The sequence below is a fragment of the Condylura cristata genome, unplaced genomic scaffold (genome assembly GCF_000260355.1).
Source record: "Condylura cristata isolate star-nosed mole 26May11 unplaced genomic scaffold, ConCri1.0 scaffold00030, whole genome shotgun sequence".
NCBI lineage: Eukaryota > Metazoa > Chordata > Mammalia > Eulipotyphla > Talpidae > Condylura > Condylura cristata.
In genome coordinates, this window is record NW_004567131.1 from 669,676 (window position 1) to 690,578 (window position 20,903).

The window sequence follows — 20,903 nt, forward strand, 5'->3', positions numbered from 1 at the left end:
TTCATATTGACTGATTCATTTATTCATCATTTGGTTATGTGTGATTTTTTAATGTATTTTTAATTGTTGCTTCTTAGACTCATAATTATATTTAAATTCATATATTGATTTTACACATTAAGAGATATAAACAATTGAGAACATAATTAAATTTCTGAGCAATTCATAATTATGTGAGATCAAAGGTTCTGTGAAATCTGTGACTCAGTTTTGCAAATATTTTTTTAAAAGATTTATTCATACAGAATGGGGGTATAGGCCAGAGGTGCAAGGACAGTGAGAGACTTCACCAGAGACAGAGTGGGGAACAGAACAGGCAGACTGACGAAGTACACTGCTGAGGGGAGCAGCGGGACGGTCAGGAGAGGTCTGCCACACGATGTGGGTCACCTCCGGGGCTTGGGATTGAACCCCCACTGCAGTGGCTTTTGCCAGCTTTCAGTGCTGCATCCTATCCCATTGTACCACCAGGGAGGGCCTTTGCAAATCTTTTAAAAGATGTAATAGAGAAAAATTGGGATAGTATTTCTCTTTTAAATTATGATGTTTAAAAATACACATATGATGAGAGCAATAAATTTGTGAGCACTTTAAGAAATTATAACTTATATTTGAGATTCTACATTCTCTTAAGAATAAGCATCCTTATTTTAGTGTGTGAAGCTAGAATGAACTTTAAAGTTGTAATTTGTTTTAATATTGACATAATTTTTTTTGCAGAAATGTTATTTTATATTAGAAATTCTTGCTTCTTAATGAAGATTTAAATTGAGAGAGATTAGGAAACACACATGTGTAGATGTATATGTATTACATATATACATAGGCATTTTTCTTGTCTGCATTGACTGGGGAATTTAACATGACAATAAATGACTGAACAGTCATGTAAATTCAATTTATTGTGGAAGAAAGAAAATTGGTTTTGGGAAATTAGAAACCCTTTGTTCAGTTAGGCTTTTAAAATAAAGTAATAACTATTTTCTTTTCTAGCTCTGTGATTGGTTACGTGTTAATGAAAACTGTTTTATACGATCCTCAACTTGTAACTCCACTGGACTTCATGAGACATCCTCTTTAAATGCTTATGTAAAGAACTTAGTTCAAGAATATATTAAGTCACCTGCTTGGGAAAGTAAGTGATATCATTTTAATGGATTGATCTAAACAAAATATTTTTGAAGACCTTTTTTTTGAAGTACTGTTTTTGTTTTTGTTTTTTTTTTTTTAGATCTAGGTATCTAGGTATATGTATATTCAAATGTACACCAATTTATTGATATTAAACTGGTATTTCAGCCAAATATGTGAATAACAATGTAAAAATACTGTTTCCTAATTGTATTCTATCTATTCTAGCACTTGAGATTTTAAGCTACTTTGTATGTTTTAAGAAACTAATAAGTTGCTAGCATAAGAATTTGGATACAAATTAATGTATTCCTGAAAATTTTTGTGGGCTACATAATTCATACATGCTTTTGAAAATTCTAGTAAATATTTATAAAGTCAGTTTGTCTTCTGTTTGTTTTTCAAGCACCACATTTGATGTGATCTGTTTATGAAAAAAAAAGTTTTAGAGAAAAATTGTGTTTGAAAATGTTGTTTTGATAGTTTTTTCCTTTTCATTTGATACCTTGCAAAGATCAGTTGTGCAGCTTCTTTGCAAAAATGTGTAAGACTGCGTGAGGGAAGAACTATTAGCAGATTCATTAATTAGGATTCTTTTTACATTTGTAATGCTTCTTCATTAAAGTCATTAAGTGATAATGTGGGTAAATTGCATCTTTGAATTTAATGTATCCTAAATTTCCTCACTTTGTCTCAGACCACGTGATTTTCATCTACTGATTTCTCTCATCTGATCATGGAATAGTTCTTAAATGATTTGATAATTATCCATTCAAAATATATGGGTTTGTTCATCCTTCTTAGAGCTCTTTTCTGTGTTTTCACTCTCTATTGTTTCTGTGATGTTACTTTGAAGAGTCTGTTATTAGCCCTATAAAAGTAAATATGTTTTAGTCCCTGTAAATGATTAAATTCCTTAAAATACCTAGAGAGCTTGTGTTATAATTTAGAATATATAACAGCATTAAATATGATTAAATATTTAAAATTTGGTGAAATAAGATTGTTAGAGCTTTTTTAACATTTATAAGACTTAAAATATTACTGTTTTTATATAATATGCTATTTTAAGTTTTTAAAATTCAGTGCAAAGGTGATACATTTGTGTGCATTTTTAATATTTTTGTTTGACTTAATGCCAGTGGCATTAAAAATTACTTTGTGAAATTTTAGTTTAATCAATTACTGGGCAGTTTATAGAATAAATTAATAAATTTGAAAGCAAACATTACTTAGCTTGAGTTTTTAAACATAAAATATATATAGTAGTCACTTTGGTTTCTATATACTCCTCAGCCAGAACATTGTCAGAGTCTACATTCAGGCTTCCCTGGTGGCCTAGGGGTTAAGTCTCAGTGCTGTTACTACTGTGACCTGAGATTGATCCCCAATGGGGAGCTAACCCATATATGGCACAGACCTCTCCTGTTTCACCTGCTGCTCCCTTTAGCAGTATATTTCAGTAAATCGGCCTATGTGCCCACCATTCTGTCTCCGGTGAATCCTCTTACACCTTACACCTATACCCCAGTTCTATACAAATTTAAAAAAGTCTACATCCAAAATAGCTTTTTCTTTGATATATAGTATATAATATATATATAATATATTATAATATAATATATAATATATATAATATATAATAATGCTATATATATATAGCATTATTACTCAGAAAAAAATATTTTTTAGGTACCAGATATTGGAGTTGCAGAGATAAAAAATATATTACCTTCCTTACAGAGAACATACTCAAGCAAAGAAATTGATCAGTAAGCAGATAACCCTGGTGTGCTACCTTGAAAGACTTAAGCACTGGGGTGAGGAGGAAAACCTATGTGAGCTACACCTATCTAGAACAGGTAGAGCTGTTGGGGAGTGGGAAATCATCAGTTGGAGTGACACCTTTTGAGTGAATAGAAAATAAGGTGAAAAATTCAAAAGAATACCACACAGACTAGGATGAATTTCCATCCAGGAAATTGAAAGTAAATGGCATCCATCTGTACATGGCATGGAGCCAGGCTAGAATGGTAAGAAATATGAGGGATGAGCTTGTAGTCCATATCATATGTGTGATATATAAAACAACAAACATTCTGAAAGTGTTAAAGAGCTTTCAGAGCAGAATTTCTTCTGAATTAGAGAAAGTGGAAACCAATAATGACTTGTCAGAGTTTGGAATTACTAAGACCACCAGAAAGTGAAATATATTTGAAGAAATTTATACTTAAATGAGGCAGTACTTGAGGAAGGATATTTTGTAGGAGATTTTATGATAAACATGTTGTATTTTTTAAAAAATGTAACCAAAACATCTGAAGATAGGGAATAACCTCAAAGTGTAGTATATTGTACCTATACAGCAAATCTTAAAAACAGCTTTATTGAGACATGATTGGCATATGTTATATTGCACATATTTAAACTGTGCTATGGAATGGTTATTTGGGCTGTCTACTTAATAAACCATCAACATAAAATAATGGACATATATCTATCACCCTGCAAAATGTTTTCATTCCTTTTTTTGTAATATGTCTTCCTTCTTCATCTGTATGTAAAACCTGATATGATTTCTGGCACTGTAGTTTGCATTTTCTAAAATTTCACTAAGTTTTCAGAATCCATGGTAGCAAAGTTTAGTGCTTTAGGGTTAAAATTGCATTAAGATGATTGGTAGTGCTTTGTTTCTTAAGAACCAATGTTGCCTATACTTGTGAGAAAAGGGAGAGAAAAGGGAGCATAAGTAAGGAATTCTATGCTAGTGGGATCACAGACAGTAGTTGTCAGAGCAGCAGCATTCCAGCATTATCTGGAAACTTTTTAGAAATGAAAATTCTTGTGCTTTCTTTCAAACCTATTTGTCAGAAACTCTGAGTGTGGGCCTCACCTATTTTTAAACAAGCCCTGTAGGTGACTCCAACACATGTTGGAGTTTGGGACCCTTTCCTCTGTAGCATGGATAGTTGGGGAGCAACCTACAAAAACCTACCAAAACTTCTTGCACAAGTGTGTTCTTCACTGGAAGAGTAAGGCCTCCTTTTGTCATTGGCTTGTTACCGTGGCATCCCTTGACATCGGAAATCATTAAAAAACTAACTTTCTGATTTATAACCTTTTCCATATCTAAGGTGAAAGTATGCTTCGAACTTCAAAACAAATCTGTGCTTCTAGAACTCTGCTTTTTGTGCTTTACTGGAGGCAAACGAGAATTACTTGGGTAGGCACTTTGAAGGCCCCCTACCATGTGTACAATCCATATGAAGGTGTGTAGTATTTATAGCCAAAGGCTTCCAGCTAACTTGCTATAAGATGGAGAAGATGCTAAAGTAACACTGTGATTGGAAACATTACATACTCAGTACCCCTACCAGAAGAGTCAGATAACTTTAGCCATGCTCTTCCTTTACTTTTGTCCCTTTTCCATAGCCTCAGACTCAGCCTAGTTATTGACTTTATGTTACCCACCCCCCCACCCCAGACACAGGTATACACTCTCGTATACATTCTCCTAGCACCACTTACAGCACTCATAACACTGATCACTATACAAGACTTTGTATATTCTTTGTGGGTGCTCTTTGGTACACTGTAAATCCCATGGACACAGGAAGCATTGGGCCTACAGTGCCTGGGTCTGTGCATGGATGTAGGAGGTATGCCACAATTTGCTTGTTTCATATAAATCGTGCACACTGAGCCTTTTGTATTGTGTTCCACCTCTGCTGTATTTCTCTAATAACTTAATATTGGTAAAGGTAATCATTTGGCTCTTAACTTTGCATGGTTATATTAATCTTTTACAAATCTTATCTGTTATTTAAGTAGGAGAAAACTGCCTTATGCCTGATTGGTTTGAAGCCAAGCTTGTTGCTATGATGGTCTTACTGGCTGTTGATGTGGAAGGAATGAAGAATCAATATAGGTAAGTGTTTCTAAACTTGAAACCAAAGATTTTTTTTTAAGCCTAAATAGATAGATGGTACATATTCAGACTTTTCAATGACTGATATGGAGTTAATAACAATGTATTAAAGAAGGGTGCTAGACTATATGCATTCTACTTAGAAATGTTTAAAATTAGCAATAAATTCATAGTGTTAAAGTCTTATTAGTCCTTTTTCATAAGTTAAATTGTTAAGCTAGAGAAAGTTAGAAAAACTACACATTAGTCACTGGTTTATATAAAAATAATATAAGAATGATTTCTAAGATCCTATTCCATTAGATTAAGTAGAAAAATTTACTGGGTTTGACTGCTTTTCAAAACATGTAATTAAAAATAATGTAATCAAGATAAAATAATCTGGTATTTTGAGAATGTGAGTAGGTCAATTCTCATTAGATCATAACTGTAGTAGAAAATCAGCTTCATTAGGTAGTATATTTGCATGATATGAAGTTAATTTTATTAACATCAAATCTCTAAACAGTTTTAGTGCTAAAATTGGTGATCACAATCTTTAATAAATCTTTGCTTTTAAAATATTTTTTCGTTAACATGTCCATTTTCTTGACATGTATTTGTTTGTATTTTTTCTTCTGAATTATGAAACAAGTGTCTTAACATTTTTATTTCAGGTAAATTTCATATGGGGTTTCTTTCATACTTATGTCTAGAGTTGAGTCCAAAATGTCGTTCCCTGTGTTTTCCTCTCTAGTGGATTGATAAACTCACTGAGAAAGCACAAACTGAAAGGGCAGTAAGGAGCTTGGTGAGGAAGGTCAGTTCCAAAGAGTGTTAGGTCTTTCAATCTTCCAAAGAGTCATTCTTTCTATTGATAACTGAATCCATTAGCTAATCAGTTCAACAAATTGTACATGGGAAGTAATTTCTTCATGTTTTTGAAATGCTTGATTTGGGCATGTCTTTTAATATCTAGTGAAAGGAGGAGAACACAGAATGCATTGAGTATATTCTTAGATCCTCTTCTGGATGCCCTTATGAAGTTTGGTACAAATGCCTACATGCCCTTGCTGAAAACTGACAGATGCCTCCAGTTGCTGTTGAAGTTATTGCACACTTGCTTGTTGAAGGGCTCCAGTACCCAAGATGGTGAGGATAAATAGTTTCTGTTTGTATCTTGCTTGGTATAAAATTGATATTTAGAATAAGAGGAAACCACTGACCTCTATAAATCATGCATTCATCAAATACTTATACTATCATCTGAAGTTATTGGGGATACAGCAGTGAAGACTTAAACTCCTGTCCTCATAAGCCTACCAATTTAGTGCTTACATTCTTTGGTTATTATTGATTTTTTAATGTTTTTTATTTTATTTACATATATATTACATCATCCTTTATTTCTGTACATTGTGTTCTCCTCTCAGGTGTAGTCCCTGTGGAATTCCCACCACTAGTTCACCCAGGTGCCATCACCATAGTCTCGTGTGTGTTCTTCCCACCCTAGTTTTTATCCTACTCTACTCTCCTTCCCTGTAGAATGTCTCTGGTTTATAATTGTTTGTTGATTTTAGTTTCACTTTACTACAATTACTTTATTTTTTTTTTCTTTTCCTGCTCCCTTACATTCCTGCTGTGATAAAACCATCTTGTATTTTTCTTTTTCTTTCTGGCTTATTTCAGTAAGAACGACCCCTTTTCAGCTCCATCCGTGTTGCTGCAAATGGCATGAATTATTAAAATGGTCATTCTACCAAAAGCAATTTATAGTTTCGATGCTATTCCAATAAAAATTTCAATGACATTCTTTAAAGGAATAAAACAAATATTGGTGGAATTCATCCAGAGCCACAAAAAAACCTCAAATAGCCAAACCTCTCCTGATAAGAAGAAAAGGAATGGAGGAATCACATGTCCAGACTTAAAACTATACTACAAAGCCATAATAATCAAAACTGGTAATGGAACAAGAACAGACATAGACCAATGGAATTGAATAGAAAGCCCAGACATAAACCCACAGTATTGTTGATTTTTTAATATGATTGCATGTGCTTTAGTTTTTGTTGTTGTTGTTGTTGTTTATGATGACTCAATGAGTCCCAGACCATCAGAAATGGTCACTATTTTATGTGTAAGAAAGAACCATTTCTCACTGCTGCTCTGCTAGATGTTGTGGAAAGAAGCTAAATCATGAGAATGGCACTAATTTGATAATTACTTATTTTTAATACAAAAATCTGTGTACTTTGTCAATAGAAAATACTTCATACAGGAAGTTTAATGATAATAGATAGAAATACTCAGTTAGTTCTTATATGTGAAATAGAAGGTGAAAACCCAATGGACATTAGAGATGAAAATATTTATGGGTAAGTCTTGATCCCCCATCCAGTTACATTTGGAACTTTAAAAAATGTAAATTTAAAAAATCTATTGGTATTGGTATTAGATTAAACTGATATGGTTAGGTTTTAATAATAAGCTTATACAATATTAAAGCTAGTTTTTAAAATTTTATATTTTTGATAATGGTAGCAGAATCTAATCTACACACATAACAGTATCTTTTCATAAAGTTTTCAACTCCTTATTGGGGCAAGTTTGGAGATACTTGACATGCCTTAACTGTTTTCAGGAGACTCAGTGCTTTGAAGTACAGGAATAGGTCAGGAATGCTTTTTCAAATTTTGTGCTGCTTGATCCATAAGCGTATGTAGTGGTTGTATGTCAGTTTTGATGCAAAATAATTAAATACCTATGAAAATCACCACTCAACCTAAAGGCAGATGTACTAGTTATTTCTTCTTAACCCCTTTTTTCACTTGCCTGCTTTTACTTTATCAAAATATAGTTTTACCACATAGAGACTCCTCAACAATATATCGTATAGGTCCCTGTTTTTCGCACTTTATAAAAATGTTACTCACTTTAACATGTCTTCTGTAACTTTTTTCATGTAACATGTTTCTAAGATTCATGCATGTCCTTTCTTATACTTCATTATTTTCCCTGTTGTGTAATTTTCCATGCATGACAACACCACAACCTATGCTTTTTCTGTTGTTGGGTTTTGGACTACGCTTACTATATTATTCTGTATGGTATGCCATGGTTACTTGTTTACATTTCTCCTGGGTCAGTGTGCGTCTCTCCAGGCTATCTACCCCTCACCACTAAATGTATTGAATCTTAGGATATGTGCATATTCAGCTTTACAAGTTCATGCAAATTTGCATTCCCAAGTAGTTATGTACACATTTTATGTTCTAACTTACAGAATGTAAGAGTTCCCAGTGCTCCTCATGCATGACTTTTTATATTACCAAGCATCAAAGAAATGCCATTTAATTTTCATAGCAATTGACTTCCATGTAACTGGTAAACCATATCAGGTTTAATTAACTTTAAATAGATCTTAATCCTGAAAGAATTTATTTGACGAGGGAAGAGGAAAATTGTCATTTCCATTCTATAAGTGAATGACTATATTTGGGGACTAATTGCTGATGGTAGGATCAATGAACAAATAATGATAACATCACAAATATCTGAGTGAGATTGTGGTCTAGTAGTATGCTGTTGCTTTGGGCAACTTAACACTTAATAATGTTAGAAATTTTTTTAAATTTAATTTCTAGCATTTTATTAGGGAGAGCTTTAAATATACAAAAAATAATCTATGGTAAGTCTCCATGTATTAATCAGTTCAACTTTCTGTAATTCTTGTGTCTTTTTGAGAGAATACAAACTATTGTGTTTTCCCTCTTTTCTACCTTTTTCCTTTTTTTTTTTTTAATAGAGAAACTGTTAAAGCTTGGGAGGAAACATGGAGAGAAAAGGAATGAGGTTACAAAAATGGGTGTGGAAAGCATGTAGTTAGATGCTTCCTTCATCCTCTTCCATTAACCTGTAATAGTTACTAAGCTGATACTTGAGTCTTGAAATTTAAGTCTTATGCAGGGAGATTATAGAAGACCTTTTGATCTGCCATTAGAACATTCATTCATTCATCCAAATTGTATTGACTATCTGCTATATGCCAAGCATTGTTCTAAGCATGAGGATGTAGCCATAAAACAGGAGACAAAGAGTGGGGGTGGGGAAGAGATATAATAAGCAACCAATATGATAGGTGATTTTGTCACATGCTATGGAGAAATTAAGACAAGATGCTGGTGGGTAGGGGTTGAGTGTCATTGATTTAGTTAGGTGGGTTGGGGGTGGCCTTACCCCCAACCAACATTTATTTATTTATTTATTTATTTTAAGATTTATTTATTTGTGCATACAGAACTGGGGAATAGGCCAGAAGTACAGGGGGCAGTGAGAGGATTCACCAGAGGCACTGTGGGGAGCAGAACAGGCAGATTGACGAAGTATACTAGCACGTCAGGAGAGGTCTGCCGTGCCATGTGGGTCACCTCCGGGGCGGGCAGGATTCGAACCCATGCTGAAGTGGCTTTAGCTTCTTAATGCTGTGCTCTAGCCTGCTGCACCACCAGGGAGGGACCCCAGTCAACATTTAAACAAAGACTAAAGACCTGGGACAGGGAGCAGGGTACATACATAGGGGAGGTCTTCTAGGAAGAGGGAATGACTTGTGGGAAAGGCCACAGAGTGAGTGTATCTGTTTGAAGACAGAATGAAGTAGAAAGCAATAAAGATGAATCTTAAGAAAAAGGGGTGAGGGAAAAGGCAACTATTGTATAGAACTTGGTGGGTCATTTTAAGGCTTTTTTTGTTTGTTTTTTATTAGAAGATTTTGAATTGAGAGTAGTAAGATCTTACTTAAGTTTTTAAAAGCTCACTGTGGCTGCAGTATTGAGCTGGGGATTGAACCTGCATGGAAGCAGCTGTGGCCAGCTTGCAGTGCTGTGTCCCAACCTGCTGCGCCACCAGGCAGGGTGGCTGTAGTATTGAAAGAAATCTACTAGAGAGGGAAGGGCAAGGCCAGAAGACAAGCTGGCTGTATCAGGTACAAGCCATGAGTGAAGTTAATTGTAAGATTTCAGATGTCTCTTGATGGTTCAGCAAACAGGATTTGCTGGCGGGCTGCATGTTGACGGTGAGAAAAAGAGGGATCTCAAAGGTTATTTAGTTTGGAATTTTGTATAGATTGGAGATGATTTTAACTGGGATTAGAAAGACTGGAATTAGAGAAGATTTTGGAGTGAAGATGAGAAGTTTGTTTTGGATACTTTAAGTGTGAGACACCTTTTAGCTGACCTAATGGAGTTATTAAGTTAGCATTAGACTTCATGAATCTGGAGTTCAAGGTAAATATAACTTAGAAATAGAGCTTTGAAAAATCGTTCACTTATAGGCTATATTTAAAGCCATAAGACTAGATGGCAAGTCTATTGCTTTTTGTGGATATTGGTTCCACTATCGGGATTGTTTTCAAATATTTTCTCTATGGCACATGGATCCCATCTGCTGACCAGTCTGGGTCCAAGGCAGTTGTCACTGTTAGTTCAGTTCTCAAAGTCCTTGATATGCTAATTGACAACAGGTCCATTGCATAAGCTCAAAAACAAGCTGGCTGTACCAAGTACTGAGCTAAGGGATGAGCTCAGGAGATTTTTTTCTGAACTCTTCACTCCCTGGAATCTCCAAAATATTTACTGTCCTCTACCCTGGGATTCTTACTTTTCATTCTGTGATCAGAAAATAGGGTCCATTCTGCTGCCGGCTTTCTTGACTATTGATCTGATTCCAGGCTGCAGGAGGACCAGCGTAAACTCATTATACCACTTTTCTAAAGCTGTCTACTATCTTTTAGTTTTTAAAGTCTCCAAATAGCTGTATCAAATATTCTGTCCCAGTTTCATAGCTGCATTCAGTAAAAGAGAGTGTGTATTTGCTCCATTTTATCCAACATTAGGATTCCTAAATGAATTTTCAGATTAATTACAGATTCCCCAATGATACTGACTGTTAATTACCTTCCTTATTAGAATCTGTTGCTCATAAGTGATTTACCATGTATAACAGTTGTTATGTTTTCTTGAAATTTGTTTATTTTGCACCAAATAATCTAGTTCTAAAATTTCAGATGCATCCTTCTTTCTCCATACAGATGAGGTATTTATACTTATTCAGAACTTTGCCATGTCTACCACAGAGAGCATTTCTGAATTTATTCTCAGGAGACTTACTATGAATGAACTAAACAGCGTAAGTATACTTTTGAGTGACATTTCATCAGTATTTCAGTGACGGTAGACATTGTTAAATTGTAAAGAAAAATACGTTAATGTGATAGTTTCTTAATGTTTGGTCTTAGGGAAGAGAAAAAAAAAACTAAAAATTATCTTAGTACCTGTCTGTTATAACAGCAACCTTGGGAAAGTTATGTAGCTTTTATAAATCTCAGTTTTCTCATCTGTAAATTGAGATAATGTACCTACTTCCCAGTATCCAGAGAGTTTCAAAGAATATATCATATTTGAAATACTTAACTTATTTGTTCCCAGATTCTGACTTAGAAGATTTGGGGTAGTATCTGCATATGTATATTTTTATATATGTACTTTATGGAGTTTTATACAAAGCTCCATGAGTGGTTGCAAAAAACTGTTAGAGTTGGAAACAGTAGACTGAGACAGAGAGGATGCTTTGTGAATGTAGCTATATTCTCTTTTTTTATTTTTTAAATAATTTATTCTTTCTAAGATAACTGGAAAAAATAATAAAAATTTCCCTCTTTAAGAATATTTCAAAAATACCAATTCTTACAGAATGCCTATTTTAATTTTTTTTTTAGTTGAACTCTTTAGGGATATAATTGAAGCAATTAGAGTCAATAGATCATTGATAAAGTGAGAAAATACACTTATTTTAACTATTATTAGAATGCGAGAAGAAGTACATTTGTTTGCTAGCTGGTAAGTAGATATTAAGATATAACAAGACTAGTTTTATACTGAAACACTCGCGATGATATGATAGAAAGTTAAGAACCCTATGGACTAGGGAGTGCTTATCTTTCTTCTTATTAAGCAGCTATTAACAGCAGTCTGGAAACACCTGAATTCCCAAGAAGGTATTTAAAGAAACTTCTAGGAAACTTTTATGGTTTATTTTGCTCCAGGATTATCATTATTATTTTTATTTTTTAAACATGGAAATTTTCAGAAGTACACAAAACTATAATGAACCTCTGTGTGACCATTAAATAACAGGAATGTTCTTGTTTGTTTGGAATCAGAAGCTAAAATACCTTAAGAAAGAGAAAGTGTAATGTGATTTTTACCTTTTAGATGCAAGGATTTTAAAGAGTAAATTTAACATATGTAGTTTAAAATTATTTTGAAAAATTCACTCTTTAAATATTTGCACCTTGGAATACCCAGTTAGGTACATATCTTTTTTTTTTTTTTTAAAGATTTATTTATTTGTGCATAGAGAATTGGGGTACAGGCCAGAGGCTCAGGGGCAGTGAGAGGCTTCACCAGAGACAGAGCGGGGAACAGAACAGGCAGATCAGATAGACAAAGTACACAGCTGAGGGGAGCAGCGGGTGGGTCAGGAGAGGTCTGCCTCGCCATGTGGTCACCTCCGGGGCAGGCAGGAATCGAACTCATGCCGAAGCGGCTTTAGATTCTCAGTGCTGTGCTTTAACCCGCTGCACCACCAGGGAGGGCCCTAGGTACATATCTTTAATAGCTTAAAGTTTAATAAAAATAACTTTCCACATTTCTCCTCCCCTCAGTGGTGTGATAATGTTTAACAGCAGGCCCTGGGCTTGAGTGCAGTCCTGACTTCATCAGTTTCCCTCCCTGATTTCAACTTGCCAGCATGAAGCCACTGATCAGAGAGATAAACTGTACTTTTTGCTGTTCAGGCTGTTTCCAGCACTCTGCTGCCGTATCTTTACCTGACGGAGTAGCTAGTAACCATCAGACTCATTTTAGTTTCCAACTGTTAGACATCTGTGTGCTTATCTGCACCTGACTAACCTCCCTGTTTTTTCTGTTAGTGTAGAGTGAGGCAGTCTGGACTCAGCCTCATCCATTTTCTCAAAAACTGTATACTATTGATTATCTTCTCATATTTTCAACCTCTCCTTTTCTTTTGGGTTCTTTTTATGAACATTGAATCAACGTTGAGTCCCCACCTTAAGGACCCTCTTTCAATGGAGGTATTTCTTTTACTTTGTAAACTAATGTATAAACAGATGCCTCACCTCCATTCTCTAAGGTTTCTGCTTCTGTCATGACACAGTATAGCTCTCTCTAAGGTTGCTGATCACCCCTTTGTCACTAACCCAATGGATAATTTCAGGCTTGTTTTCTTTATTGCTCAAGCCTATGGACCCTGTTGACTGGAGGCCCTAGCCCTGCCTGCTTCCTGTGGTATTGTCCTCTCCTGGCTTTCTTCTCACCTCTCTGGTCATTGTTTCCTACTTTACTTTTTGAATGTCTGTTTTCTACTAAATGGAATTTTTTTTTAAAAGACACTTAAGCTTGGCATTTTTTTCTTATTTTCTTTGATATCTCTTATCTAATCTGCTTTCCCAACTTCAGGCATGCCAGGGACCCTAGCATCTCTGTTTCCACCTCAGACCATTCTTCTGCACTTAACACCCATTAGCTAATCTCTTTTTGACACTTGACACTATTCAGAACTGACTGCCTTCACATTGCTAGCTCCCTGCTAGAGTATCTTCTCAATAGACATCCTACCATCCCACACATTTCACAATCCACAAGTTTAGGTACCGCTATTTGCACTATATTGTAGCACTTGGCAAAGTTGCTCATTAAAATCTGATAAATGAATGGTATGTTTGTGTGCCAGAGAAGGCCTCAAAGTTATACTCACTGGTATAGTAATAATAATTAAATCATTATCCAGTGCTAGTTCATCTAGTAGTATACTTTTCTCTCAATTCTTTCAAAAACCTATGATGGATAGTTATTAGCCTGTTTTGTGGGTAAGCCATCTGAACCCTAAAGAAGTTAGGTAATTACTGTAGTTCACAAAGCTGTATTAGAAGTGAACCGAAACCAGTTCCACCTAAGTCTGGGTTCCGAAAGACCTGCGTTAATTCTGTCCTTCTCATTTACTTGCTCTGAGAAACTGGGTAAGTTGTTCATCCTTTTTGAAACTTAGCCATCTTAGGAAAACGTATTGTCTGTATGACACAAAGGTAACTTCTATGGTTGTTACTGTTAATGATGTGCTGACCCTGGAATTCATTAATTGGAAGAATGTAGTTTCTGCCTTCCAGTGTCTCATAATCAAGGTGGGGCCAGATGAGTCAATTGTGATCCTTGCTAGAGAAGGACATCTTTAGCTTTGCCTAGGGAGATTATCTATGGGAGACTTCCTGAAGAAAATGACTTTTTCCCCTCATTAATGCCATGTTTTAGTGCTCTTAAATAAACTATGTTACTTACTATCTAAAATCTCTTGTGAAAATCATAGCTCATGGTTAAATGTCGTATTATTTGTCTTAGGTTTCAGATCTGGATCGTTGCCATTTGTACCTTATGGTTTTAACTGAGCTTATAAATCTCCACTTGAAGGTTGGATGGAAAAGAGGTAACCCCATTTGGAGAGTTATTTCTCCTTTGAAAAATGCATCTATTCAGCATCTTCAGGAGATGGACAATGGACAGGTAATCCTTTTTGATTCAAGTCTTGTAGTTAGTTAAAAAAGACATACATGGAATACATATTTGATTATTGTATTCCACTTAGATATCATAAAAAGTGTCTGCTGAAATTTAATTTCTAAAATAATATCCTGTGTTCACAATATTTGATGAAGAGTGAAACTCCTATTGTAATATGAGGTATATAATAAAGATGTGGTGACTTCAATCTTAAAATCACTTAGATGCAGAGAGTGGATTTGCACTGATATTTGCCCTTGTATTCAAATTCATCAGCCTGGCATCCAGAGTCCTCCATACCTGGCTTTCAAATTTATTTTTTTGCTTAGTCATCTACTACCTTTCCTCTTCTTACACTGTCCTTTATGTCATAGTTACTCAAGGCCTCTATGGAGATTAGTCTTCCCTCTGAAAATGCCCTCCCTTCTAATACATATGTGTCAGTGTTTGATTTGTTCTGTGGGGCTCAATTCAAATCACATTTTCTCTTAGAGACCTTTGTTTAGCATACCATTCTTTTATTTCCTGTTGCTCTTTATGTCTCCATTATAGTGTGTGTATCCATCTTGGTTTTGGAGTAATTTATGTCTTCTCCACCAGATTTTAGCACTTAAAGGTATTTTTTATACATGAAAGAGTAGAACATAGTGATTAAGAACAGAGGCTTTGGAGGTAGACTTCCTGTTTGTAAATTCTGGTTTTATCTTTACTAGCAATATGACGTTGGATAAATTTCTACACCTCCAAAATGAGGGTTAAAAGGTTGATGTGGGAGTGAAAGTAAACTTATATATGTTAAAACTTTAGAACAGTGCCTTATACAAAGAAAGTTTTTAATGTTATCTGCTTCTACTTGACACATGGTAAGCAGAGTCTACGCTGTTCATTAAAACAAAGAGGCTACCTGGTGGCTTTAATAGTTAATTTTTAAAGTAGTTTTCAAGAACTGACTTAAAACAAAGTAATAAGGAAAATTGATTTATATTTCAGCATCCTATTTAGTATGTATGAATATACTACCTGAAAGAACACTGGTTTTGAATGGAGACCAAAATCATGAACCATACCATAGTGATTGTTAAAGATTGACTTGGTTTCTTAAGTAACACACTGAATTACATTAAGGTTGACCATAATTGGCTCACCACATTGACTCAAAAGTAACACTGTTTTATAGTTAGCAGTGATGCTATGTAAAATTTACATGTAGAAATACTTGATTTGTTTTGGGAGGACAAGGGCAAGGTATAAACAAATGGAGCAAAGTTCCTTTATGGTGAATATGTTTTTGGTTGGCAATATTTGAGTGAATTGTTCTGGTCTCTTAGTGTAATTCCTGGCTTCTTAATCAGAGATGGTTGATTTTTCTCTAAGTATGAAGCTAGGCTGTCTTGGTTTCCTTCCTTCATGCTCCTGCATGTAGATTTCTGGGTACTTTACATGAATCACCCTTTTGGTCTTCTCAGTAATCCTATGAAGTAGATTCTATTAATGTTCCCATTTTACACATTAGAAAGCTAAGGCACAGTATGCCCACAGGTGAACAGGTAGTAAGTACAGAGCCAGGATATACTCCTGGACCATGTGACTTATGAGTCCAACTGTTAGCTGCTGTGCTATATTAGTTCTTCAAAAACAGCACAAAGCTGCTGTCTTTCTTTCCCCTCCTTTCCTCACTAACTCTCTTTCTCCTTACTACAGTTAAAACTAGACTCAGAGAAATATTATCTTTGAGTGTGTTTTAAGATTTATTTATTTATACAGACAAGAACTGGGGTATAGGCCAGAAGTGCCTGCACTTCTGTAGGGGGTGAGAGAATTCACCAAAGTGGGGAGCAGAACAGCCAGATCAACTGAAATACATAGCTTGATAGTGCTGTCTTTAACCCCATGCGCCACCAGGGTATGCCCCTCTGAATGTGTTCACAAGTAGGAAAAGCTTCAGAAGTTCTGATTCATGTAGTTTGTGTTTTGTGTGTAGCAATTCTACCATATGCTACTGCTAGGAACACATCAGGCAAATGAAGATATCAAATTTGTCCTTTTAGTCTGAACTGTTTGAAGTTTTATTGCTACTTAAATTTGCCATCAGTCTTTAGGAAAGTAGCTAAGCTTGATAGCATGTAGTAGTTTCCTTTTATGTTCAGTATCGGGCAGGAAGAGGAAGAAGGGATCATGGGATTTCCTTAGAATGGCAGCTCACTTCCTTAATGTCTGACATGCTTCTATTAAATGAAAGACTATCTTTCTCCTCCTCAGGAGCCAACACTTGGTAGACAGATTCAGAGGGTTGTTAGTATGGCCTCCCTAGCCATGGTGTGTGAGGCCATTGATCAGAAGTCAGAACTACAGCTGGATTCACTGGATGCTGGACCTACAGAAAGGTTCCTCTCCTCTCTTCAGCTCAATCAAACACTGCAGAAGCCCCACACGGAGCAAAGCAGGTCTGTTCACTGTCTGAATCTAGCATGTTTGTGAATGCATTTTTATTGCTAATGTTTAAAAATCCTGTTTTCTTTTCAGTCAGTCATATGGTGGTCATCAAATATTACTTAGGAAATTTGTAGATAAAGTTGTATTCATGATGATATTCTCACAGTATTTCTTTTGCTGGGAACCCATTAACTCTTCTTCTGCATGTAGTTTTCAGGGCATCATTTAAAGTGAGTGAAATAGAGACTTTTGGGTAGTTAAAGAATTGAGGTGTATGTGGATTTTTTGTGTTTTTTGATAGAATATTTACTATGACTTTAATCTCTCCGCTTGTAAGGAAAGTGTACTATATGCAAAAGGAATTGAGACAAACTTCAGGAAGTACGGTTGTGACTTTAGTTTTTTATCTCAGTTGTTTGATTTCTTGTTTGTTTTTCAGGTTTTTTGAAGAATCATCATCTTCCCAAGGATGGGGGAAAATAGTTGCACAATATATTCATGATCAGTGGGTCTGCCTTTCTTTCCTATTGAAAAAATATCACACCCTTATACCAACATTAGAGAGTAAAATTGTGGAGCCTGTTTTACCTGCTGTTCAAAGGCCCATAAGGACCCTACAATTTGCACTAGAAGCTCTCACAATTCTTCCTTCTGATCAAGTTTTACCTGTGTTCCATTGTATGAAAATTTTGGTTCCCAAGGTAAGCTATAGTGAGACATGAAGTTTTTTGAAGAAAATCTATAGGAACAGAAATCAGTTTTTGAACTTAAGTGGTAATTCTCTCTCTCTTTTTCTTTCCTACCAGCTTCTGACCACCTCTGAGTCACTCTGCATAGAATCTTTTGACATGGCTTGGAAAATTATATCTTCTTTAAGCAACACTCAGTTAATATTCTGGTCTAATTTAAAAGCATTTGTTCAGTTTGTTTTTGACATCAAGGTTCTTACCATTGCTGCAAAAATCCAGGGGCAGGCATATTTCAAAATAAAAGAGGTAACTTTAAAATTGATGTATAAAACACATAATATGAAATGAACCATCTTAACCATTTTCAAGTGTACCATCCAGCAATGTGTAAGTATTTTACATTGTTGTAAAATGTACTTTCTTGTCTTGGAGAATGACAACTTTGTACACATTAAGCAGCCCCTTTATTTAATTTCACTTAAATAATAGCTGTTAGCAATACTAAATTTGGGGAGGGGGAAGCTAAATTGGTCAAAGATAAATGACTATTGTATTTCGTTCTAGATTATGTTCAAGATAATTGAAATGTCTGCTATAAAAACTGGAGTCTTCAATACCCTGATAAATTATTGCTGCCAATCTTGGATAGTTTCTGCTTCAAATGTGTCCCAAGTATCATTATCAAGTGCTAAAAATTATAGTGAACTTGTCCTTGAGGCTTGTATATTTGGAACTGTTTTTAGGCGTGATCAAAGGTAAAAGATGTCATTATTTCTGCCTGCCATAACTTATGTTAAATACCTGCTTTAGTAGAATTATGTCTTGGGACTTTGAATTAGAAAAACACAAAGCATTAGCTTTTAATTTGGGGCTTTTGTTTTACTTCCTTTATGAAACTTATTTTTTTATTTTTGTCTGATGTTTTTATGGAAAGACTTATTCAGGATATTCAGACCTTCGTAGAAAATCTAGGACATGATTGTGCAGCAAATGTTGTTGTTGAAAAGTAAGTATAGTAGATTTCCCATGTCTTGATATAAGTGAAATACTTAGAATTTAACATCACGTGAGAGAAATTGTGTATTTGTTAAATTTAATAAATGTTTACTAGTGATAATGTATTTCAACATAGTAAATGAGTCTTCAAAAGTACGTTAGAAATTATAGTCTCTTGCTAGTATACTTTCTTTAGATCTCTTATAATTTACTAAGATGGGATAAGTAAGTCTGTAAGAAATGAGGAAATGACTATAAGGAATATAAAACCCCTATCTGTTTTGGGGTGGAGGAGTTATTATCAGCCACATATATTCAAATTTTGACTAAAATTTACCATTTATTTAGTGTCAGTATGCTAGGTACAAAAAATTACTCTTGGCCCAGGCACTATAAAGTTTTGATTTGAGGGATAAGAATATCCTTATCTCTAATCTCTAGTTTGTTTGGAGCTTGTCAACCTTGTAGAAAACTTTTCATTTTTACATAAATATTTCACAAATTAAGAAAAAATTGTGTGTAGGTGTTTCTAGAGAAGATCATAAATGGATGAGATAAATGATATATTTGTTTTGATTTTAGAGTTTAGGATAGCAAATGATAATCAATTATAGTTACCACAAAAGGTCTGTTCTGAGAGTCATAGTTGTATTTTAAATCATTTAATACTCTTCATTAAATATATATTTTTATTTACATTTTTACTTTTAATTATGTCAACTGATCTTTGTTTTGTTTTGTTGGCTGGTTTAGTGTAGCATTAAAAGTGAAATTTCCAAATTTGAACAGTTCTGTAGTTATTTGATTTGTTCGAGACAAATGTTTTGCTGTTAAAATGACATTCATACCATAGTATGTAAAATAAACTTCAGAAATACTTAATAATTTCAATTTCACTTAATTGAATTTAAGTGTCAGTAAGAAATACCATTGAGATTTTTTTATGCATATTCTTTCCCCAGATGAACAGATGTATCTTGATCCTCTTTTAGGAATAGGTTCATGAGAAATGATCTATTTGTCCATAGATATTACTAACCAGGATCAGTAGTGTGAATTGTTTTTCTAGAAGACTGGGTAAAATTGTGCTTTTTCTGGCTTTCTGTATAGACTCTCCTTCTGCCATGTGCATTTGTTATCTTCTCCTGTTTACAGAATTAAAACATTGACTTTAAGTTGGAAGGTTTTGTTATTTGTTATATTTTGAAATTAACACAATTTATTTTTGTTATGTAAATGTAAAATGTTATACAGTTTCATTTTATTTTATTTTATTTTTTAGTACTAAAAGAGAGGACCATTATGTGAGAATTTGTGCTGTGAAGTTCCTATGTTTATTAGATGGCTCAAATATGTCTCATAAGTTGTTTATGGAAGATCTTGCAATCAAGCTACTAGATAAAGTAAATGTGCTTTATTTTACTTTAAGAGAGTTTTGTTTTTATGTAGTTAATAAATCAGAATGCAACACTTGCTCTTTAGTGTATGTCAGAGTAGCAAGAAAATACATGAAGCTTATGTTCCATATATTTTTTGAAAGATTTATTTATTTATGTGTATAAGAACTAGGGTGTAGGCCAGAGGTGTGGGGGTGAAAGGATTCACACGAGACAGAGTGGGGAGCAGAACAGGCAGCTTGACTGAAATATACTGCTGAGGGGAGCAGTGGGCAAGACAGGAGAGGTCTACTGTGCCATGTGGGTCACCTCCGGGGCTGGGGATCCAACTCTTGCTGCAGTGGCTGTGGACAGCTTCACAATGCTTTACCCATTATGCCACCAGGGAAAGCCAGCTTATGTTTCATATTTTGAGTTAAATCTTGACTAGGAGTCATTCCATTCAACTTTGGTTTAGAGAACAATGAGGCTTCCCTATGCTATCTAAACTTCACTCTATTTTTCCAGTCCTACTCAAAACCAGTATCAATATATTGCTTTATGTAAGAAATGGAAAAATAGGTAAAAGTTTAGAGTGGCATATGCAAAGAAATTGATTTTTTTTTTTTTTTTGAGTCTGCAGAATTATTTGTAAGTGATTATTTGAAGAATGGGTTTGGTAAGTCTGGGATTAAGATAGAAGGGGATAGGCCCTCCCTGGTGGCGCAGCGGGTTAAAG

The 20,903-nt window shown here is 34.7% G+C and overlaps 1 protein-coding gene across 1 annotated transcript in view; it reads left to right on the plus strand.

Annotated features, from left to right (window-relative positions):
• The window catches only part of TARBP1 (TAR (HIV-1) RNA binding protein 1), a 63,104-nt gene that overhangs the window by 18,743 nt on the left and 23,458 nt on the right, over positions 1 to 20,903 (plus strand). Inside the window, exons 11-21 of the mRNA XM_012731253.1 lie at positions 994 to 1,135; positions 4,960 to 5,059; positions 6,018 to 6,190; positions 11,127 to 11,224; positions 14,512 to 14,673; positions 16,930 to 17,114; positions 17,543 to 17,804; positions 17,910 to 18,098; positions 18,357 to 18,547; positions 18,727 to 18,798; positions 20,071 to 20,191. Coding sequence (XP_012586707.1) covers positions 994 to 1,135; positions 4,960 to 5,059; positions 6,018 to 6,190; positions 11,127 to 11,224; positions 14,512 to 14,673; positions 16,930 to 17,114; positions 17,543 to 17,804; positions 17,910 to 18,098; positions 18,357 to 18,547; positions 18,727 to 18,798; positions 20,071 to 20,191 — 1,695 coding nt within the window. The remainder of the gene's footprint in view (positions 1 to 993; positions 1,136 to 4,959; positions 5,060 to 6,017; positions 6,191 to 11,126; positions 11,225 to 14,511; positions 14,674 to 16,929; positions 17,115 to 17,542; positions 17,805 to 17,909; positions 18,099 to 18,356; positions 18,548 to 18,726; positions 18,799 to 20,070; positions 20,192 to 20,903) is intronic.